The following is a 25,212-nucleotide window of genomic DNA, read 5'->3' on the forward strand; positions in this document are numbered from 1 at the left end:
TTGCGGGTTGCCCGACCCGCCATCTCCGAGCATCAGCGTAAAGAACGGAGCTGTCGCTAGAGGAAGCAGAGCCGATGCTTCCTGTATAGCGCCAGCTCCTTCACAGGCGGAGTGATACCAAATGTACTCCCGCCTGTCACAGGAAGCATCCGCTCTGCTCTCTAAAGCAGCCGCATGCTTCTGTTTTCTGCCACACTAATGCATGGGAACCCGCGATTTGGATGCCAGTACCAGAGCCAACCAGCAGTAACTGCCACCAGTAAGACCCCTTTCACACCACACTGCCCTTTGCGTCGGCGGTAAAACACCGCTATTTTTAGCGCCGTTTTACCGCCAGATTTCGGCCACTAGCGGGGCGCTTTTACCCCCGCTAGCGGCCACGAAAGGGTTAAAACCGCCGGCAATACGCCGCAATAGACAAACACACCGCTCCAAAGAAGCTGCTGGCAGGATTTTTTTCTGATGTCCTGCCAGCGCACCGCTGTAGTGGCTTTCACACTACACACAATGGTGCAGCTTCTTTAGGGCGGATTGCAGGCGCTATTTCCAATGCTATAGCGCCTGCAAAACGCCCTGGTGTGAAAGGGGTGTTACAGCCAGCAGTACAAGTACCAGTCAGTATTATCCGCCAGCAGTACAAGTAAATGAATTTTGTTGCTGAGATTATTATTATTTTTTTTTTATTATTGAAAAGCTGTACAGAAAAAAGTAGCCGCTGGACACACACACACACACACACACACACACACACACACACACACACACACACACACACACCAAGATATATACATATACACACATAACAAGATACATATATAACAAGCTATATATCTCTTGTTCTCTAGATATATCTGCACAGAAGCAAATGATTTAATTTACAATTAGTATATTTATAAGCCTCCTTCCTTTTGGTTCCTTGTTTTTTGTTGTTGTTATAAATGCAGTATATTTCCTGGTTCCTGGGGAGAGGAGGGGAGGGGAGGAGAGGTTTGCATAGCTAAGGGGTGGCAACTTCCTCTGGCACTGCCGTTGCTATGGAAACCTGACCTGAAACCTATTTCACTGCTTGTGTAGCACTGAGCATGTGTGAGATTTGCAAGGCTGAGATCCAGGAAGAAATACAGTCTGGCTTCAGATGCCCAAACCTAAGATGGCCACGGTCTGCTGCAAGTTTATAAAGTTACAAAATGCTGTAATAACCTAACAAAACGGACCTTTGTTTACAGACTAACTTTACTAGAATGCATTAAGTTTGTGTATGATAGGTTATTTTTAAGTAAAAAGTCAAATTTTGGCCGGAAAACCACTTTAAACATATGGTCTATAAACTGGAAAAATTGAGTTTGCTTTACTTAAACCTATGATCTAAAAACTGGAAAAATTGAGTTGGCTTTACTTAAAACTATAGTTCCAGACAAGTTAAGTTATGTATTCCTAACTTAAAACACTATGGTCTATAAACTTAAAAAACATTAGCTGGCTTTACTTAAAACAACAAAGTTTAAAACATGAAAAATCTAATGAGTCAGACAAAAATAATTTTAGTTGACAATACTTAAAAAGATGATGCAAAAAGTCAATAATCAATTTTTTTTAGTAGACCCAGCACAATATCTTTTACTGTGCATTTGTTGCATGAACTTTCAACCTTTTCGCTGCCTGTGCCTTTTTTCTTTTTATTTTGCACACATGCTAAAATGCACATGTATTTTACATGAAAACACACTTATAATGGCAAAAAAATATATTTTTTGAAAGCAAGAACAAAACATATTTAGATGTAGTTTAGTGCCACAAACACAATAAAGTCTCCACATTTTCTGTAAAACATAAAAGATGAGACTGAGTTAAGTAAATAGATAGCAAAAATGTGAAGACTTAAAGCTGTGCATGGCCTTAAAATGGGACAAACGGCAATACCCCAAATTTGCCATAAGTGATGCTTTAAAAAAATCTTTACAGCATATAAGTTAACCATAACTGCCTCTCTAATTATTTCCCTTACTTTGGCATGCATAGAAATACCTAATATGTATTGTATGTGTGACCAACGTGTGTGTGTTGCATTCTGAATTATAAAATTTTATTTTTACAAACCTTTATTTTACTCTTTTGTCTTTCTTGTTTTATTATTACATACTTTTGAACTCTTATATTACATGCCTTTGAATCAGGCATACTAGATGTACCAGGTCTGTCATTCTTCAACATGTGGCTGCATGACATAATTGCTTCCATACTTTCTAAGTCACTGACCTGAAAAAACATCTGAAAATGTTCTAGATCTTGTTCTAAATCAGTGACTAATAAAGTATCAAAGCCATAAGATCAACATAACATCCTAGGAACTAGGATAGCAGCAGCATTGGCAGAATACATAGTGCCTTAACCACAGGTTTTCTCTAACACAAGTTGGCCTAGAGTAAATTCTTGGCTTTGTGTCCAATGCTTTATGGGCCTTCCCATGTGAAAAAGAAACAAAACCCACTCTCTCAGCATTGGGTTCTGACCTCCACCAGCTGCTGTCTTCCTTCTGTTTTATCTCACTTGCTGGGGCTCTGTATGTGGCAGAAACCCTGAATTCTATACACATAAACAGCAGATTGGTGCCTTTTCACATAGAGTACTGGACAACAGGGGGAAGTGTAAAGCAAAGAAGCAGTCCTGGGGGATGTAGCCTGCACCATGTTGCCTTATGAGGAGTTTATGAGTAATCTCCATTAGCAACTGGGAATATTTTTATTATAGATGTATATATTAGGATAAGAAATAAAGAAGGTTTATAGTAAGTATTAGGTTAACTTGGCTGGATGTGAGCAAATACATGAACAGACTTTTGGCTGGAGTATGTAATTCAATTAACAGTTCCTTTTGGCTTACAGGTATGCTAATTGTGTTAGGGAGATGCCCTGCTGTTTACCTAACTTGGTATTCAATGGCCCAGGAAAAGATACCATTTGAGTGTGTAGTCGGTACGGGGTCGAATTAATTTGCTAGATAAAGGCTTGTGTATTCTTCCGTGCTAATCAACCATTAATCCATTTCAAAGGGTGGTTGATATGCTTAAAATATTTATTTGATCTGTTCAGGAATGGACAATTTACCCTGGCTATGACTGGGCATAGTTAAGTGCCCTATTCAAGAGAAGATTTCCTCTTTAATTGATTTGGCTTCAGACTAGTTATCACTAACCAATTAAACCCAAAAGAGGAGGTGCTATTGAGGGGAAATTAAGTTATAAGGAAATTGACCAATCTTGGAAGAGATACGCCCAGGGGAGGAGAGTGCTAACCAATCAGGGTGGTCCTGTGCAAGTCAATGAGAGATGGGCCTTTATTAGTGGGACTCACACAAAGATAGATGGTAGATGAAAAATAACCGGGGCCCCGGACCAGTAAGATCGGTAAATTATCAGATCATCTCCCAGCACTTAAAGGTATACCTGCTCGTCATATGTCTTGTTTTTTATTGTGATGAATATAATCTGTATTCTTGTTGTATTTTAACCTAATATTTTACTCCCCTGCTTAAGACTATAGATATTTTCTGTGTATTAGATAGACCTCTAACTTACTCTAATAAGTGGTGTTATGTTAAAATGTTTCCTCCTTGTCCATTGAAATTTTCATTTAACTCATATCATATCTTCTGATTAATAAATCAGATATATAGATTTTAAAGGTTAACAACCATGTGACAGATATATTAGTGGTGTTATTTTTAATCAAGGCTGGCACTTGTAAAAATATATGGGAGTTGCTTTACTTACAAAAGGATTCATATTTCTTTCTATCTAGTCCTAAAAGATAAAAGCACAACAACATTGGTGGTCTGACTTTTAAACAATACAAATAGTTTGGCTCTCTGCCCAATGTTCTTTGCCAGGTCACATGAACTGAAGCGCAACTGACTGGCTCCTATTGCTGCACCTTCCTGAGTGCTGCTATACAGGGGATTGATGACAAAAACCTAACCTTGCACCAAAAAGATAAAAACTATAAAAGCTGCTCCTCAAAACAATGTAGACAAACTACTATGCAATGTGAAATGTGTGGATAGGGGGGCGCTAAACAATAACATTAAGTGGTAATGTGCTAAAAAACAGTTACAGACCATGTGACATGGATAATGAATCAATAATAGTGACAATAAAAAACTCCAAGTGAAAAATCCAAAATTCTACAGTAATTCAAATGAAAAAATTGTGCAATAATAAAAATCAGCAAAGAAAATGTCCATGAGTATTTAAGTGAATGATCTAAACATAAACTTGATGAATCAAATCAGAAGTGTGCAGACAATCCACCACTTGAGAAAAATCCAAATCACAACCAATGTGCTCTAATGGAAAACCTGATCACCAGATTTCCATGACCTCTTTAACTAAAAATAAGGTCTGGGATCGCTAGATAGGAGTACTGGAAAAAGTAGACTGAAGATGGGTCCGATAACTTCTGTGTTTTACTCTCCTCTCCAACATGGAGGAAAGAAGACAAGAGGAGGATCAATAGCGTAATATCGTTTTTTTTTAAATGCCAAAAAATATAACAAATGCCTGCTGTTGGATGGTACCTACACTAGGAATAGCCCTCAATGGATGCTGGTGCTCAGCTCACACTAGAAGGTTGGCGTGCATTCCACTGATGCTGAGAGACAAACCGGAACCCGGAAGTGATGTTATCGGAAGGCACCTCAACATGCGTTTCGTAATACTATGTCATCAGGAAGCTCGGTTCCTGATGACGTTCCTGTTGATGAATTTGTCACTATTATTGCTTCATTATCCATGTCACATGGTCTGTAACTGTCTTTTAGCATGTCACCACCCACTTAAAGAAAGCTGTTTGAAAACTGAAAACTTTGCAAATGCTTAACAATAGCTTATTGTACACACTGCTCTTATTACAAGCTGAAGTCTAATCACAAGGCTTTTAAAGCAAATTTTTCAGGAAAATGTAAGGTCTCTATACCCATAATAGCTTTATTATTCAAAAAAATAGAGGAAATTTACTTACCTTACCCACAGTTTCTATACAGTGCATCCTGAAAGTATTCACAGAGCTTCATTTTTTCCACATTTTGTTATGTTACAGCTTTATTCCAAAATTGATTAAATTCATTATTTGCCTCAAAATTCTACAAACAATACACCAAAAATGACAATGTGAAAGAAGTATGTGATGAGTGCTGTCTGGCTTCCTCCAGACACGACGCTTTCCATTCAGGCAAAAGAGTTCAATCTTTGTTTCATCAGACCAGAGAATTTTGTTTCTCATGGTCTGAGAGTCCTTCAGGTGCTTTTTGGCAAACTCCAGGTGGGCTGTAAGGGGCCTTTTACTGAGGAGTGGCTCCGTTTGACCACTGCACCATATGGGCCTGATTGGTGGGGTGCTGCAGAGATGATTGTTCTTCTGGAAGGTTCTCCTCTCTCCACAGAGAAACGCTGGAGCTCTGTCAGAGTGACCATCGGGTTCTTGGTCACCTCCCTGATTAACCACTTGCTAACTGGCTCATCCCGATATATGTCATAAAAGTGGCACGGGTGCGCAAAACAACGTACCCGTACATTGATGCGTCATCACGGTGGCCCGCGATCATGGGGAAATGTAAACAAGGCATTTCCCTGTTCTGCCTAGCAACATGACAGGGATCTACTGCTCCCAGTGATCAGAAAAAGTGATTTCTGTCATGTCCTATTGAGCCCACCCCCCCTACAGTTAAAACATGCCCAGGGAACTCACTTAACCCCTTGACCGTCCCCTAGTGTTTAACCCCTTCCCTGCTAGTGACATTTACACATTAATCAGTGCATTTTTATAGCACTATAGCGCTATATAAATGCCAATGGTCCTAAAATTGTATCAAAAGTGTCCGATCTGTCTGCCGCAATGTCGCAGTCATGATAAAATTCGCAGATCACTGCCATTACTAATAATAAAAAAAATAATAATAAAAATGCCATAAATCTATCCCTTATTTTGTAGACCTGATAACTTGTGCGCAAACCAATAAATATCCGCTTATTGCAATTTTTTTTACCAAAAATATGTAGAAGAATACATATTGGCCTAAACTGAGGATTTTTTTTGTTTTTTATTTTTAATAAATTTGCAAAGATTTCAAACTAACTTCTTTAACATTGTTTGTAGAATTTTAAGGTCAGTTATGAATGTAATCCATTTTGAAGTAAAGAAAAAGGGGTGGTACCCAATTATAGAGAGTACCGGGTACTTTTAGCAGCAAAAAATTAAATCGAACTAGAGTTTATAAAAAATATATATTAAATGTATTACATTTACACATGTACATTCTTATATCAAAAGATTTAAACTAGAAATAGTGCAATTTCCTTAAATCCAATAGGGCAAAAAATTAATTACCATAAACATATCAACAAGCAAGACAGACATAAAACATTACAGGACAACACTGAACACTATCCGGATTGCATTAGCCAACAGTCAGTCAAAAAATCTAATTGTTAAGATATAACTTGATAGAGTGGGGTCTTATAAATCCCCTAAATTCACTAATTATTAATGGCTGGCAGTGGGCTAACCCAATTAAGGAAGAAGTAGAATGTGGGAGATAAATTGCGAGCCTATTGGGAGGTGTTGATTGAGCCTATCATGCAGAAAACTGCAAAGTGAATGAGCAGTAATAATGAAATGCTAGGTGGTCCTTATATCTAGAAAACACTCATATACTTTAGTACTAAGTGATTTAAAAAAAGGCAGTCCTTAAAGGTGCACAAATATTGTATCAAAAGGATCCAATAATTGAAAAGAATTATTGTAGTGTTGTAGTTTCAAAGTTTAATTTCTTTCTGTCATGTTTCAAAAGGTAGCATTTAGCATATCAATATATTTCATTACCATAGCAAGCTAAATTCCCAAAATTTTGAAAGGTTTAGGTTGGAATAAAGCTGTAAAATGTGGAAAAAGCGAAGTGCTGTGAATACTTTCCGGATGCATTGTATTTTTGGATGATGCCAGAAGGAAAATGACATTACCCTTGCCTAGGCTTCATGGGTGAAAGGTAAGTATGTCTACAGTAATAGTTTTTTTCAATGCACAATGTGTTTTGTATTTTTACTGCAAGGTCTGTGTTTAAGTTTTTTTTTTTTCTCGTTTCCTTTTTAACAAGCGCAAGTGGAGATCCTTTTATAACAACTTCAGTTTTAACATAAAAATGATATTTTGTAAATATAATCCATATTGTGTTATACACCATTTTCTAAATTCACAGCTTAACATCTGTACTAGTAATTAAATGAGGCAACAAATGTTGATTTTACCTTGGATGGGAGTCTGGTAGACAGAACAATAGCTGTCCTCCCTCAGGACCTCTGATCCAATGCTGTCATTCAGAGACCCAGTGCACAAAGAGTCATCCAAGCGTTCATAAAGGTTAAACTGAACTGTAGGGTATCCACAGAAGCATTCCAGCACTCGGATAATTGCCAAAGGATATTCCTGTGTTCAGAAAATATGAAGATAAAAAATTAAACATAAGCAGGATAGAAGATGCCAGCTTTAAAGCAAAATGTGCTACTTTCTTTTGATTTATTAAAAAATATGTTTTTCAGCAATAGAATGATAACAAGTCTCTTAACATAAGATTAAATGTAATAACAGTTTTTAGTTCCAGTAAGCAATTAGGCCAGAATAAAAAGCAAGGTTACCCAGCACATTTCAATATGTATTTCAGAATAAAATTATTACAGAAATACCATTAGTTGATAAAATCCCATATTGGATGTTGACTGAAAGCACAATAGAAGTGATCAAACTAGGCCTTATTAATCAAAGGACTGTCTGTACTGCCCTGTAGCAACTAGCTTCAAACTGTGATTCACTAAAGATCATTTTTCAATATAGGTTTGAACCTGATAGATTTCCACAGGGCAATGTAGATACAGTTAAAGTGTCTGGTTTATACAGGCAACACAAAAAGATGGAGCAATGTATGTATGGCTTGGTATTTTAAGACAACTCTATGGTCAGGCAAAGTTGCTTATTACACTGCAGAACTAACAGCTCATAAATAAATCAGAAAGAAAACACTTATAAGTAGTAATTCATGAAATGTGTATAATGATTATAGAGTAACCATATTTTCTTTATGTATGCCATGACAATAATTCGGAAAAGGCTAAACCATTGAGAACAGTTTTGTGATAAGAATACAGCCACATGTGCCAGGAGTTAGTTAGAGGTCCTGCAGAGTGAGATGATGACTTTTTACCACTTTAGATTGTACAATTTCACATCAAGTTGTTTATAAGCGGACTGTTGTATGATGTCCATGAATATGGAGAAGTGTTTTTTCTCCTTTTTAATAACTACAATGGTTTGATGATTTTATTATACATTTTTGTTTACTTCTCATGTGTATTTGCTACTTTTGTGTAGACTCATAGTAGCTGTTGCCCGTGAAGTCCAGCAAGAATAATCTAAACCACATTTGCACCCAAAGTAGGTGCAAATATTTACTGATGCAAGAGTGCAAACGTTTATCAGTAAAAAAAAAAAAAAAAAAAAAAAAAAAAAAAAAATATATATATATATATATATATATATATATATATATACACACACACATACATACAGTGCCTTGAAAAAGTATTCACACCCCTTGACATTTTCCACATTTTGACATGTTAAAATCAAAAATGTAAATGTATTTTATTGGGATTGTATGTGATAGACCAACACAAAATGGCATATAAATAATGATAAAATGATAAAATAATCAATTTTTTTTTACAAATAAATATCTGAAAAATATGGTGTGCATTTGTATTCAGGCCCCTTTACTCTGATTCTCCTAACTAAAATCTAGTGGAACCAATTGCCTTCAGAAGTCACCTAATTAGTAAATAGTGTCCACATGTGTGTAATTTATTCTCAGTAGAAATACATCTGTTCTGTGAAGCCCTCAGAGGTTTGTTAGAGAACCTTAGTGAACAAACAGCATCATGAAAGTCAAGGAACACACCAGACAGGTCAGGGATAAAGTTGTGGAGAAGTTTAAGCAGGGTTAGGTTATAAAGAAAATATCCCAAGCTTTGAACACTGTTCAATCCATCATCTGAACATTTAAAGAGTATGGCACAACTGCAAATCTACCAAGACATGGCCGTCCACCTAAACTAACAGGATGGGCAAGGAGAGCATTAATCAGAGAAACAGCCAAGAGGCCCATGGTAACTCTGGAGGCGCTGCAGAGATCCACAGCCCAGGTGGGAGAATCTGTCCACAGGACAATTATTAGTCGTGCATGCCACAAATCTGACCTTTATGGAAGAATGGAAAGAAGAAAGCCGTTGTTGAAAAAAGCCATAAGAAGTCCTGTTTGCAGTTTAAGAGAAGCCGTGTGGGGGACACAGCAAACATGCGGAAGAAGTTGCTCTGGTCAGATGAGACAAAAATTTAACTTTTTGGCCTAAAAGCAAAATACTATGTGTGGTAAAAAAAAACGAACACTGCACATCAACCTGAAAAATAATGGTGGCAGCATCATGTTGTGGGGATGCTTTTCTTCAGCAGGGACAGGGAAGCTGGTCAGAGTTTATGGGAAGATGGATGGAGCCAAATACAGGACAAACCTAGAAGAAAACCTATTAGAGTCCGCAAAAGACTTAGACTAGGGAGACTGGGGTGGAGTTTCACCTTCCAGCAGGACAACAACCGTAAACATATAGTCAGAGCTACAATGTAATGGTTTAGATAAAAGCATATTCATGTGTTAGAATGGCCCAGTCAAAGTCCAGACCTAAAACCAATTGAGAATCTGTGGCAAGACTTTAAAATTGCTGTTCATAGACCCTCTCAATCAGATCTGACAGAGCTTGAGCTATTTTGCAAAGAAGAATAAAATGTCACTCTCTAGTTGTGCAAAGCTGGTAGAGACATACCCAAAAAGACTTGCAGCTGTAATTACTTCTATTGACTGATTGTGCTGAATACAAATGCACGTCACACTTTTCACATATTTATCTGTACAAAATGTTTAAAACCATTTATAATTTTTCTTCCACTAATTATGGGCTATTTTGTTGTGGTCTATCACATAAAACCCCAATAAAATACATTTATGTTTCTGGTTGTAACATGACAAAATTTGGAAAATCTCAAGGGGTATGAATACTTTTTCCAGGCACTACATATATAGATAGATATAGGCCTGCCTTTACACGCACATAAACTTTAATGGCATCCCAGTCTTAGTCTGTAGGAAATGCTTTAACCTGGTGGCTAATCCTATTTATGACAGAACCCATATATGTTCTATTTTTTCACTTTTGATTCTATTAAAGTTTAGATTATTTCTACATCACTTCCATTTTGATACCTAATCTTACAGTGACTCAAAAGTTGTTTTGTTTTGTTTTGTTTTTTTAGATATATGCGATGTGAGTTTGGATTGATTAAGCCTTTATAAATAATGAGTTTGCTTGGGTAATTGGTAAGGAAGACCTTTAAATGATCCACATAAGGGATGAGATATATTCTGGCTGCATTAAAGAAACCTTGTCAATTGCAAACAAAATTTCAGATAACATTTTCCTATAATAGAAAAGCTATTATATGTTGCCTCTCTGGCAATATGTGTTTCCTACATTCACCTAATTTCAGCCCTGAAGCCTCCCTTTAGAACATTCAGCATTTGACAGTTCCAAGGGTGTTGGATGCCTATGTCACCCACCACATGCTGTGGTTCCTTTCTCTGACCCGTACCATCGTTAGACAATGTAGCAGTTATATAGTGGTCACAGGAAAGAGCCTACTGAATCCAGAATAGCTACATTAAATTTGTAGACATTTTGGGAACTAGATCTTTTATTTCATGTTATATTTTTCAAACTATATTTCAAATATTACTGGGCTGTCCAGAATACATAAAGTATACATGTAGTACATTACATACAAAAAATTGTATGGTCCAATTTTTTTTCTTAAAAGGGTCCCCCAAGCAAAACCAAAAATAACTCAGGCTGCAATAGTCACCTTCAAATTAAGAGATTCAAACAAAATGATGCATCACTCAGAGCAGTTGAGATTAGGTAAAAACTGGAAGTCGCAATCTGGATACCTAAGCTGTGGTGTCCTCCCATCCACCAAAAGACAAAAAAATCATCAAGGAAAGACAGCTGGCAACTCCATAGTCCTCAAGTATTTTATTTTGCCATACCAGTGAGTACACAGACAGTGGGAGATGGGTTTTGGCAATAAACCTTGTTTACGACACATCATGAACTAGGCGTATCGCCGAAACACGTCTGCCACTGTCTGTGTACTCACTGGAAAGGCAAAATAAAATACTTGAGGACTATAAAGTTGCCGGCTGTCTTTTTTCGATGACTGTTTTCAATTCAGAGCTTTCTCATGCATTATCTCTGCCACTAGATGTTTTCAGTCTTCAGGGATGAACAGGACCCAGTTTCACTCAAGCAGCCCTCAACATTAAGGCAGCATTGAGGGTATATTGTGAGTGCAGGACAGAAAATGCCCACCCAATGCTTAATTATAGCACCCTTCATTCTCACTTACTATTAATGCAGAGAACAGTGGTGATGTCCTAACATCGTCTCTGCTATCTGCATTAGTGGGAAACACTCAGTGTGAAAAAGGAATGAAGATGAAGAGGACACTTTGGTGTCATAAGATCAGCTTGAATCTTAAAAAGGGAAGTATAAAAAAATGCAAGAAATACACATTGGGAAGTACAAAGTGGGAGGGGGGTTGATTTGGAAATAAGCACATAGCTCTGAGTTGAGCTTTAATGCATGAATGCATGATGTAGATAGTTACAACGTGAAGCTTCCATTTGATATTTGTGCATTTACAAACCTCCTTTATACTGTCAATTTTGCACTTTTCATTAAATATTATTTTATAAAGAGAAAAGCATGTTGAGGTGTCTGGCATTATATCTCCATGTAATGTTCTTCTAATCCCTTTGCTTTATTTTCCCAGGAACATCTCTAATTTATAAACTAGAACTGTGGAAATTACCACTCAGATATTACACACTAAGCCTGTTTCTGCGTGTCTCAGACTTGAATTCAATTACTCTTCTTTAAATATCTTCCAAAAGGGTCACTTTGACACCAAGAAATACAGCATATTCCAAACCGATCTACTACTATGTTGACTTTGACATGTGCCTGTAAATGTGGTCTTCTTTTCATACCAGTACTTAATATTAATTCATGAATCCTGGTAAACAATACAATAAAACAAATATCTTATGCTTCTGGTGTCCAGCTAACAGCCTGCAGCATCTGGCATCTGGCATCTGGCATGAGGAACATAATAACGGCAAAGACATTCTAAAAATGTCAGCTACAATGATCAGGAGCAAGTATAGAGGTAATTATGCATAGTAGTGTGCCAGCAGTAGCAGCTGCAGAAATATGTTATTATTTTTATATTTATTATTATCAATCTTTTTCCAAATCATTTCCCAAGTACCACCCTAATTTCTGGTTTTGTTGATATTCAACCTATACTACTGGAACATTAATTACTCCACTTATGTCTATATTCAGTTAAAAAAAACATACTAAATAAATAAAACACACATTGTAAAAAAAAAAGAAGCATACAACTATATATATATATTACACACACACACACACACACACACACACACATACACAAATATATATATATATATATATATATATATATATATATATATATATATATATATATATATATATATATCCCTGATATCCTTTTTGAGAACTGAAACCAAAAACCGAGCTGCATATTCCAGATGAGGTCTTACTAATGATTTGTACAGGGGTAAAATGATATTTCTCTCTCTGGAGTCCATACCTTAATACAAAAAAGGATTTTGCTTGCTTTGGAAACCGCAGCTTGGCATTGCATGCTACTATTGAGCTTATGATCTACCAAAACTCCCAGATCCTTCTCCACTAAGGAACCTCCCAGTTGTACTCCCCCTAGTATGTATGATGCATGTATATTTTTAGCCCCCAAGTGCATAACTACATTTATCTACATTAAACGTCAATTAAACAAGGCATTGAGGATGGCTTGTAAGTTGGCAACATCCTGTAAGGACGTTATTCCACTGCAGTTTGGTGTCATCTACAAAGACTGAAATGGTACTTTTAATCCTAGATTCTATATCATTTATAAAGATAGTAAAAGTAAGGGTCCCAACACTGAACCTTGGGGTACACCACTGATAACCTTAGACCATTCAGAGTAAGAATCATTAACCACTACTCTCTGTATTCTGTCTTTTAGCTAGTTTTCTATCCATTTACAAACCAATCTTTTCTCGTTCAAAATTTTTTATTTTATGTTAAAATAAATTACATGTACAGAATATAAGACAAATTATGTGATACCAGAAATAAAAAGTAGACATATTGAAGTACGGATGATACAAGGCAAAGAAGAATTTCAAGATATTCTCGTGGGAATGACAATAAATGGCCTTTATATATTTTAGAATTTGAAAACATTCTTATAGCTGAGTTTTAAACATTTTAATCCCAAGAAAATATAAATATGTCTAAAAGAAAATATATGATTTTAAAGTTTTGACACAAACCAATCTTTTCAAGCCTGTAGACTTGACCTTACACGTTACCCATGTGTGGGGAACTGTATCGAATGTTTTTGCAAAATCCAAGTATACTACATCCACAGCCACCCTCTGTGCAAGGTTTTACCTACCTCTTCATAGAAAGAAATCTGATTTGTTTGACAATTTCTGTGTTTCATGAACCCATGCCGTCTGTGGTCTTTTATTAAGCTCTCCAGTATCTTCCCAACTACAGAAGCTAAACTAACAGGTCTATAGTTCATTGGTAAATACTTTGCTCCCTTAAATGTAGGCACCACATTGGCCCTACGCCAATACAGTGGTACTATTCCAGTCATTAATGAGTCCCTAAAAATTAGATACAATGGCTTTGAAATGACAGAGCTCAATTCTTTTAGGATCTTTGGGTGGATGTCATCTGGTCCAGGTGCTTTATCCACCTTTATTCTGTCTAAATATTTCTGGACCATATCACTTTTAAACCATTGCGGATCATTTGGGGCTGTGCCAATGCCACCCCCATTATGGACTTGTGCTCCCCCATGCTCCTTTGTATACACAGAGCTGAAGAATGTATTTACAAAATTTGGCCTCTTTGTCCCCAGTCACCCACTCTAGATTATTTTGTAAAGGACCTACATGCTCAGACCTGACCTTTTTACTATTAATATATTTGAGGAATTTTTGGGGGTTTGTCCTACTTTCTTTTGCAATCTGTCGTTTGTTTTGAATTTTTGCGTTCTTGATTTCCCTTTTACATATTCTGTTATATTCTTTGCAACATTTAAAAGATGATAGCAATCCTTCATTTTTATATTTTTTAAAGCTTTTTTTTTTTTTTTTCTTTTTACAAATCAAAGTTTATTGAATAATCAAGTTGAATTTAACAATATCAGTACAGCACAATAGTGTTAAGGTAGTACAATACTGTATCGATACAGAATGAGAGAAACAATGAACATATATGTTCCCATAAACAATGTATATTTGTATTGATATAAGTTTCAGTACGAAGAAAACATAAACTTGTAACCAATAATCAAGACTCAACAAGGGTAATAATCCTTTTGAGCAACCAGATGGGGTAAGCGTCATCACATGTTCTCCAATTGGAGTCTCTATGATCGTTCGGAGGCTGGGCGCGATGTTATGACATCACGCCCAGCCTCGGTATTAAAATTAACGGCGCCGATCTGGCTAGGAAGCCAGGATCATTTTTTTCTTTTTTATTTTTTTATTCTTCCCAGCCTAGAGGTGAGATATGGGGTCTTATTGACCCCATATCTCACTGTAAATATGTCCGCTCATGCCATATTCCTATTACAAGGGATGTTTACATTCCTTGTAATAGGAATAAAAGTCATACATTTTTTTTGTGTAAAACTAAAAAAATAAAATTAACAATAATAAAATAAATAAATTAAAGCGCCCCTGTCCCCGTGAGCTCGCACACAGAAGTGAACGCATACGTAAGTCCCGCCCACATATGAAAACAGTGTTCAAACCACATATGTGAGGTATCGCCACGAACGTTAGAGCGAGAGCAATAATTCTAGCCCTAGACCTCCTCTGTAACCCAAAATATGTAACCAGTAAAAAAATTTAAAGCGTTGCCTATGGGGATTTTTAAATACCATAGTTTGGCGCCATTCCAGGAGCGGGTGCAATTTTGGAGCGTGACATGTTGGGTATCTATTTACTCGGCGTGTCCTCCTCTTTCACATTATGCAAAAAAATTGGGCTAACATTACTGTTTTGTTTTTTTTAAAGCATGAAACTGTTTTTTTCTGTATTCTCTAGGGTCTTTGCTAAAAAAAAAATATAATGTTTGGGGGTTCTATGTAATTTTATAGCAAAAAAATTAGGAATTTTACATGTAGGAGAGAAATGTCAGAATTGGCCTGGGCGCGAAGTGGTTAACTTTGTATTATGCACATCTATATGCAGTTCCACCCATTTTTCTTCAGCCACATCACACTCTCCATCAATTAGGTCCTCATTCACACTCATTTTTAAATCACTTCTCCCATAGAGATAGAAACCTCCACCTTTCCTTTTTATCCTGTCTCTCTGAAGGAGTGCATAATCAGGAATATTAATAGCCCAGTCATGTGAGAAATGAAGCCAAGATTCAGCAATACCAATTACATCATAGCTCCTCCTGCACCAGAGCTTCCAACTCACCTATTTTGCTTGGCAGACTTCTGGCATTGGTGAACAAACACTTTAATGCATTATTACATTTTGCTCTGGTGTTTAGCATATCTTTTTTAGTAGTACAAATAGCACTACAATTTCCAGTGGTTGTTTGCAATATGAGAACCTTCTTGTCACCTGCCATAACCCTCCCCCCATCTATCCCCATTCCACCCTCCATTAATGTATGACCTCTAACTGACCTGTCTGCCTGATTAAATTCTAATTCACCCTCCCCCCCTCAATTCTAGTTGAAATACTCCTCCAGCCTTCCCCTAAACCTCTCCCTTCCATTCAAGTGCAAACTATCTTTAGCATATAGGTTGTGCCCCAATGAAAACTCAGCCCAGTGCTCTAGAAACCTAAACCCTTCCTTCTTATACAAGATCTTAAACCATGCATTCAGGTCTCTAATCCCCCTGCCTTTCCTGTGTTGCACGTGACACAGGCAATATTTCAGAGAATATCACCATGGAGGTCCTTCCCTTCAATTTGCAGCCTAGTTCTTTAAATGTATTGTTAAGGAACCTCCACCTTCCATGTATTCTGTCATTGGTTCCAACATGGACCAAGACAGCTGGGTCGTGCCAAGCTGATCCCAGTAATTTATCAACCGGGTCCACCACCAGGGATACAGCAAACCATTCGGTTGAAGTGATCCCGGCGACAAATTATTCTATCAGTCCTTCTAATTAACTTCTTGACATCCGCCCTATAGCCAAATGATGGCCACAGTGCAGACCTGAATTTCTGGGAGGCACTGAGATTCGTGTGATCACCGATCTGAGTAAGGGGCCAGTCCCAACCTCTTACCATGTGATCAGCTGTCAGCCAATGACAGCTGATCACATGATCAAAACAAAAGCCGAGAAAGAGGAGAAAGAAAGAGGAGAAAAAAAAGCCGATCACGGCTCATCTGAAAGGGACATCGGCCCTGAAGAGGAAGTAGCAATTATGCCTCATCTATGCCACCTGCCATTGCCACCTGACAGTGCCCACAAGTGCCATCTATCAATGCCCACCAGTGGTGCCAATAAATGCCACCTAGAAGTGCTGCATATCAGTGTAACCGATCAGTGTCCATCACTGCCACCCATCAGTGCCCATCACTGCCACCCATCAGTGCCAATCACTTCCACCCATCAGTGTCCATCAGTGCTGCCTCATCAGCATACATCAATGATGGACAAAAATTACCTGTTTTAAAAAATAAATAAATTCTGTATATTTAAAAAATTTTAACAAAAAATTAAAACCGCAAAGGTGATCAAATATCACCAAAAGAAAGTTCTATTTGTGGGAAAAAAAATGATAAAAATTTAAATTTGGTACAGTATAGCATGACCGCACAATTGTCATTTAAAGTGCATCAGCGCTGAAAGCTGAAAATTGGTCTGGATAGGAGGGGGGTTTAAGGCCCTAGTAAGCAAGTGGTTAAAGAATCCCCTATTACCACCGACTAGGTGGTATAATTGAAGCTGATGATATAACCTGTATAACAATATAATTGTACATATTTCTTTAGACCTAATAACAACTAGCCAAGGCCCTCATGTTACATAATTTTTATATAGCACCATTGCAAAAAATGTTAAATAAAGCAATAGCTCTTCATAAAACTCAAGAGCCCCATGGCCTAAAGCAACCTATGTGTACTTGGACAGTATATGAAACATCTAAATCAGGACTCATGAACAAAAAACGTATGCAATCACTATATAGCCCTTCCATAAGAAAAACAGCAAAATATAGGAGAGGACAGTGAGCACTTCCTAATCACTAATCTGAGCACTAATCTGAGAACCTGGGTCAACTGCCTTTTGGCTTATGATGATGACATCAGTTTGAGAACAGTTTGACACGTTTCTGAGATCATTCAGAACTTATTGACTGATGCATTTTACCTGCAGTTCACATCCTTCTGACCTGCATTTGATCTGATTCAAACGGGTTTTGCATTTGCATTGACTTGTATAAGTATACAAAACTAGTTTGAAGTGAACAAAAGCTTGTTGATGCAAGCCCTAAAATTGAGGTTTATATATTACATCAGTCGGAAGCAGCCCTAGCATGTAAAGTACATTGGTTCACATTTGTATGCATGATAATCATCTGTGTAGCCCAGTGGATCGATAACAGTTATGTCTTAGCCCTTGTACACACGGTCGGACATTCAGACAACCAAATCTGTCGGATTTTGTCCGATGGATTTTGTCCGAAACTGTTGCATACACACAGTCTGACAAAGTTGTCAGAAAATCCAACCGTACTTAACGTGATGAGGTTATTTCGTTAGGACGGGACTACGTTCAGGCTAGTAGCCAATAGCTTTGGTCTAGGAATTTGATCTGAGCATGCGTGGCACTTTGTCCGATCGGAATTCTCTACACACAATCAGACAAAGTCCGATCGGATCATGTTGTCGGAAAATTTTAAAGCCCAGCTGGAAAACTTGGTCCGTGGGATACTTCGACGGAAACAGTCCGATGGAGCCCACACACTGTCGGATTGTCCGACAACACGGTCCTATCGGACATTGTCCATCGGAATGTCCGACCGTGTGTACAAGGGCTTAGTATATTGTTTAATGTAGTATACTTACCAAATGCAATGCTAAAATAAGTTTCAGCCAGTTCCTTTTTTTTAAATGGTATAAAACCCACAAATAAAATATATTATATTGCCGCTTTCTGTTTCCTAAAGCCCCTTTCCCACTGCAGCGCTTTGCAGGCCCTACAGCGCTAAAAATAGCAACTGCAAAGCGCTCCTTCCCATAGAAAACAATGGGCAGTGCCGCAAACCTGCCTGCAAAGCGACACTGCAGTGTCGCTTTGTGGGCGGTTTTAACCCTTTTTTGGCTGCTACCGGGGTTAAAACTGCCCCGCTAATGGCCGAACAGTGCCGCTAAAATGACGGTAAAGCGCCGCTAAATATAGCGCCGCTTTACTGCCAGCGCCCGCAACAACCCAGTGTGAAAGTAGCCTAAATGTGGTGGCTGGTTTGGTGTTCTTATTTTCAGCTTGTTTCCCTTTATCTTCACCTGGTGATCCACTCTGGTTGGAGACACTTTTGGACACCCGCATTGCCAATTTAGGGATAGTTAGATGCGTTAGAAGAATTAGATGAACTTGTCTAACAAATTAAAGCTGAACTCCAGCTAACATTTTATAAGCAGTTACAGCAAAAGTGTGATTGTTTTTTTCCTTTAAGGATAAAGATATTATATAAATTAATAAAAGCTGACCATTGTAAGCAACCTTTCCAGTGTTAAATGGTTTGTCTCAAATCTCTAATTTACCACATTTACAAAACAGCTTGCTCTGTTAAAGGAAGTTGAAAAATAACAGACTTGCTGGATCCACAGGTGAAAAATCAAGGGAAAAAAGCCTAAGGGCCCATTCACACCAGAACGCAGTGTGGGAAACCCGTGGTTTGTGCACGTTTCCCGCATAGCTTTCAAACACACTGGGTGTGTGTGGTCTGCTTTGGGTGTCAATGTACTCCTAATGGCACACCAAACGCAGATTGCATTTTTTTTTTTTTTGCAAAGTCCGCTGTTTACAACCGCTTTAACCCATTAGGTTCCACAGTGAGTATAACGAGCATGCTTTACTGCATACACAGACTGATTTTACTGTTGTGGGTTTAGTAACACTATAACTATGCTGGCTAATTTATTTAGAAGTGGTAAAGTGGAGTTCCAATCTAAATATATACAAATGGACAAAAAAAAACATAAAAATATGTGTGTGCATAAAATAATCCTACAAGCATGTAAAAAGTCCAGTCTCCGCTTTATAATATTTAATTGTGGCACAGTAAAGATTAAATGGTGTTTGAAATGGTCACATCAGTTCATAAGTCAAATGTGAGCTGAATGTTATAGTAAGAATATTGATGGCCTTTGAAGTGAGGATTAAGAATTGTCCTGGGGAGCACATCTTTAAACTAGCATGACTGTTTACCCAGACTACATTTAGTTTATCATTATTCAGAGCTGCCTGTGTCTGGTATTCTAAATTTCATGTTCTAGAGTGCTGCGATCAAATGGGCACCACAGAAATCCAACTGACACACCAGCCACACTGATCCACTGAGGATAAACTGGATAACTCTCACATCTTTGGTGACAACCTTGAGATTTCAATTAGATTTTCAGGATTTGCTGGTTTACCTTAAAAGCAGAAAAGGCACTGTATGTGAAAGCGAGGAGTCGTGAATCTTTATACTTTATTATAGTTTTCAAATAAATAAATAAAAAAATCTCAGGCATGGTTGTTTGAAAACATTTCACATTCTCTCTGTTTCTTTGCTTCTCCTCTCTTACATTAAAGAATGTATGACTCATAGTTAGGGCAATGCTTTAAATAGCTGTTTACACACATATAAATAAATATATATATATATATATATATATATATATATATATATATATATATATATATATATATAGCAGGAAGAATTTTGCAATGTAGTTTACTGCTGCTTCATATTCCTATTCTATGTACTGTTTTCATGGCTTACACCTGAGCCAATACACCTACAAGTGTGCGGTATATATGTGTGTGTGTGTGTTTATATTTTACAATAACTATTGTAAAATTGTACTATTAATAAAATTATCTTATGACATATTAATACTCCAACCTAGGGCCCCTTGGTGACTTAAGAGGATGATATAGGCCACTGTAGTAAGTATGCTGATAATTCCAAGATTTTCTTAATCACTTGCCGACTGCCCCATAGCAGATATACTGCTACAGGGTGGCCGCACCGCTTATAAATAGGTGATCCTGCACTCTGCTGGTGGGTCACTCCCGATGTGATTTTATACAGCGGGAGCTGATCAGTGTGTCCAGGGGATCCGATGCCTACTGATAGTTCTGTGCACAGGCAGAACGGCAGTCTCCCTATGTAAACAAGGCAGATTGCCATCCTGTCAGTACAGAAGGCATGGATCCTGTGTTTCTGTAAAGAAGGAACACCCATCCATGTCTTCCACACGTAAAAGCACCTCCCCCACTGCACTAAAACATTAGCTAGGCACAGAGTGAGCCCTTTGATCGCCCCTGATATTAACCCCTTCCCTGCCAGTTTCATTAATACAGTGCATATTTTTAAGCACTGATCACTGTATTCGTGTCACTGGTCCTCAAAAAAGTGTCAAAAGGGTCAGGTAGGTGTCCGATTTGTCCACCACAATTTCGCAGTCCCACTAAAAGGTCGCTGATCACCACCATTACTAGCAAAAAAAAAAAAAACCCATAGTGTGTAGACGCTATAACTTTTGCACAAACCAATCAATACACGCTTATTGTAATTTTTTCTTTTTTTACCAAAAATATGTAACAGAATACACATTGGCCTACATTTTTTTTTATATTATTTTTTTAATTGGATTTTTTTTAGAGCAGAAAGTTAAAAATACTGTTTTTTTTTTTCAAAATTGTCGGTGGGTCTTGTTTATAGCACAAAAAAGAAAAACCGCAGTGGTGATCAAATACCACCAAAAGAAAGCTTTATTTATGAGAAAAAAATTACATAGATTTTATTTTGGGTACAGCATCGCACAACCACGCAACTGTCAGTTAATGTATCGCAATGCCATATTGAAAAAAATGGCCTGGTTTTTACAAAAAAATATATAAAATTAAGCATTTTTTTAAAATTAACCTATTATAATGACTCAACTGTAACTCTATAATTGTATCCATACGGGTCTACCACGAGTATGGTTAGGGTATATAGTTAGCCAGTACTCAAAATGTTTCGTGGTTGACCCGCTTCTTCAGGAGTTCAAATGAGAAAAAGATCAATCCTATAACAAAGAAAAAAGTTCCAATGATACAATCTATTTGAGAAATATATATAGTGCTAATTACATTCTAAGCAGCTGTGATGATTTCTCCCTGTGAATCATATAGGATTGATTTTTTTTTCCATTATAATAGGTTATTTTAAACAAAATGGTTTATTTTATGTCTTTTTTTTACATTTTCTACACTACTATAACAAAGAATTTTTTGATTTTACTTGACTGTAATGCTTCTGATGGTACCAGGAAAAATCTTTCTGCTCCATATCTTTTTTTCCTTGGTCTGTCCTTTGGGCCAGATTACAGTGTACCAACTAGACATGTGCATTCGTTTTCATCCGAATGCATTTTCGTCCGAATTTCGGGTATTTTCTTTATCGTTTTAAAAACACGAACATGCAGAATCCGAAAACCAAAGGATCTGACATAAACAAATGCTTTATTTTTGTTTTCGTTGGAACACTGACAATAGCAATCTGTGTCTTTCAAACCTGTGGTCAAATGTGCTTAACCTTAGCTCTATTAGTCCAAGATTATTCTACACAGAGAGAAAAGATTCGATATAGAGAGAAAAGATTCAACATAGAGAGAAAAGATTCGACATAGAGAGAAAAAATTCGACATTATAGAGACAATAGTAAAAAAGGTTGAATGTGTCTAACCTAACTCTATTAGTCCAAGATTATTCGACATAGAGAGAAAAGATTTGACATGAAGATTCGATGAAACAGTCACCGCGAGTAGACATTTATGGTCAAATGCTCCACCCATAGGCTATAGAAGAATTCTAATGTTGGTTGACTAGTAATAATAATTAATAAATATAATTATTACTAGTGTCATACAACATTAGAATTCTACTATAGCTTGTAGGCGGAACATTCGACCGGAAATGTACAATTGCGGCATCGTACAGTTTAGCTGCTCCATTGAATCTTCTTAGAACATTCCACAGACACCATAAGCCTTCATGACAGCTATGACCTTAATTATTTTGGATTTTCGGACGAATGCATTTTTTAATGAAACAAAATAAATAAAAACAAATTTCTGGAGTAACTAAATAAATGTATTTTTCGGACGAAAACTAAATTCCAAAATTAAATATTTCAGTGTGTACATGTCTAGTACCGACTATGTTAACAGTTCTCCTGCTGGCTGTCCTTTTTTGTGTCCATTTTTTATATGTGGACCAGTTTTGCACCATTTGGCATTGCCAGGTGTCACAGAGACAGGTTTCCATCAAAATGTTTCTATGGGGCCTCATGAATTGTAATTATGTGCCTGATTTTCATCACAGCCTGTAAACTCTAATGCCCTGTACACACGGTCGGACTTTCCGACCGAAAATGTGCGATCGGATCGTGTTGACAGAAAATCCGATGGTGTGTGAACTCCATTTGACTTTTTCTGCCGGAATTTCCGACACACAAAGTTTGAGAGCTGGATCTAAAATTTTCCCAAAACAAAATCTGATCGTTTAAATTCTGATTGTGTGTAGACAATTTTGACGGAGAAAGTGCCACGCATGCTCAGAATAAATTACGAGACAAAAGCTATTGGCTACTGGCCTCTTTATAGTTCCGACGTATGTGTTGTACGTCACCTCATTCTGAACAATCGTATTTTCCATCAAGTTTGTGCGACCGTGTGTATGCAAGACGAATTTGGGCCAAAATCCATCAGAAAAAAGTCCTACGGATTTTGTCGTCGGAATGTCCGACCGTGTGTACAGGGCATTACACCTAGGTAGGTATAAAGAACATGTCTCTGTTTATCTGCTCCTCCACACGATCCCACTATGCCAGCTAAAAACTGATGTGGTGGAGTCATATATGATATGTCAGGTATTATTTTATAAACTGCTGAAATAAAAGAGCTGTGGATCTGATGATCATGTGTTTTTATCATTTCTAAAATGCTGTTTTGCACACATTGTAAGTTGCACAGTATGAAAATAACCCTGCTTCATATTTTTTTTATTTTTTATAAACTGTTGAAAAGTCCCCTGTCAGAAAAAAAAGTGGTTAGCATTCATTTGGTTGAGAATACTGAGCCATTTATCAAAAGGCAGCACTTTTCTTCCCTCACTGAAGTGCGACTTTTCATTATGCAAACAGTAGCTTGCCGAGTTAACGTTTCTTTTCCCATCTGTTTTTAGAGCCTTGACAGCCACATACAGTTGCCAGCAAGGCCTGTAAACAAGTAAAAAACTGTCAAGGCAGTCAATTACCATATATCAAAAACTACTCCCCCAACAACAAAAGCTGTCAGCCTCTTTGCTGACGTTGAGGACTTGCTTTAGTTCTTAATTTAGAAAGCTGTGCACATCGCGTTTATTATTCCAAGTGTCAATTCCTTGTACCTTTTCCAAAGGTGAGCAGCTAGCACCGCAGTCACAAGCAGATATTTGTCTCCTTTTCCTCTAGCACCCTACTCCCTATATAATATGTTAGCAATTGTTTAATGGCATTATTTTTTTCAGCAAAGGATTTGATTTTTATTACACTTTTAGAGTGCTTTTGGAATATGGTTTGACAAACTGATACTGTAGTTGTAATATTTTCTTTCTCATAAGACACGAGTAACCAAGACAAATAGATATTTTTTCCTCTTATCCTTTAATGAAACAGGCATCTCAATAACTATTCATGCACTCAGCACAAAGCACTTGAAAACAATCGTATGAGCTGGTTTATTTTTAAAGTACTAACAAATGCTACATTTAACAACCAATATATTCCCCACTGTCAGCAGTGATCTTAAAGGTAACATGGAAAAGAGACTGTTAACTGTCACAAAACAGGAAAGGCTGGCAGATATGCAGTTAGGCATCACATGCCCAGAAAAAATGTATAGGCAAGACAAACCAAGAAGTGAATTTGGGACTTTTAAGGTGCCGTCAGTTAAAAGTTAAAAAAAGTACATAAAATTACTATTTCTATGTTACAAATATTAATAAGTATTTGGTTAAAAATAATAACCTGGAGTAATAAATAAGCATAGCATAGGAGTTCTGGGGAGACACCACATCCTCAGAAAAACGTATAGACAAGATAAACCAAGAAGTGTATTTTGGACTTTTAAGGTGTTGTCAGTAAAAAATGAAAAAAGTAAGTACATAACAATACCATTTTAATGTTTTATGTTTTGTTTTATGTTTAAACGTGTTTGGTTAAAAAAAAAGAGTAATAAATAAACGTAGCATAGGAATTAGCTCCTCCCCCTACCAATTTATTTTTCCTTATTTTCCATTATCACACACAGAACATCCTGAATCCCCCTGCAATCACCCAATTGAATGTGGGCTCTACCCTTTCTTTTCCTTCTGGGCTTATATTGCTGTTGGAAGTCTTGGCACTATCCTCGTTTGATTTGATAGTAAACAGCATAGTAAATGCTTGTTATCAACTGGATTATCATCATTATCTACATGGACTCAATATGTGTTTTTGTTCAACAATTGTAATTAGTATGTTTGCAGATTTCTGAAGTGTATGCTTTTGTTACATCTTCCTGATAAAGCTATAAGGTAAAAAAAAACATAAAAGAACCAGGCACCCTCTCCACCCCTCATGTACAATTTGTTTTCTCTCTTGTCTTGACAATTA

At 37.1% G+C, this 25,212-nt stretch overlaps 1 protein-coding gene across 1 annotated transcript in view; it reads right to left on the reverse strand.

The window, feature by feature from the left end:
• Positions 1-25,212, reverse strand: part of WSCD1 (WSC domain containing 1) — a 314,800-nt gene that overhangs the window by 15,382 nt on the left and 274,206 nt on the right. The window contains exon 6 of the mRNA XM_077480469.1: positions 7,298-7,475. Within this exon, the coding sequence (XP_077336595.1) occupies positions 7,298-7,475 (178 nt within the window). The remainder of the gene's footprint in view (positions 1-7,297; positions 7,476-25,212) is intronic.

Source organism: Lithobates pipiens, unplaced genomic scaffold (genome assembly GCF_037356315.1).
Source record: "Lithobates pipiens isolate NorthernLeopardFrog02 unplaced genomic scaffold, aLitPip1_a1.2 Scaffold_16, whole genome shotgun sequence".
Lineage (NCBI taxonomy): Eukaryota > Metazoa > Chordata > Amphibia > Anura > Ranidae > Lithobates > Lithobates pipiens.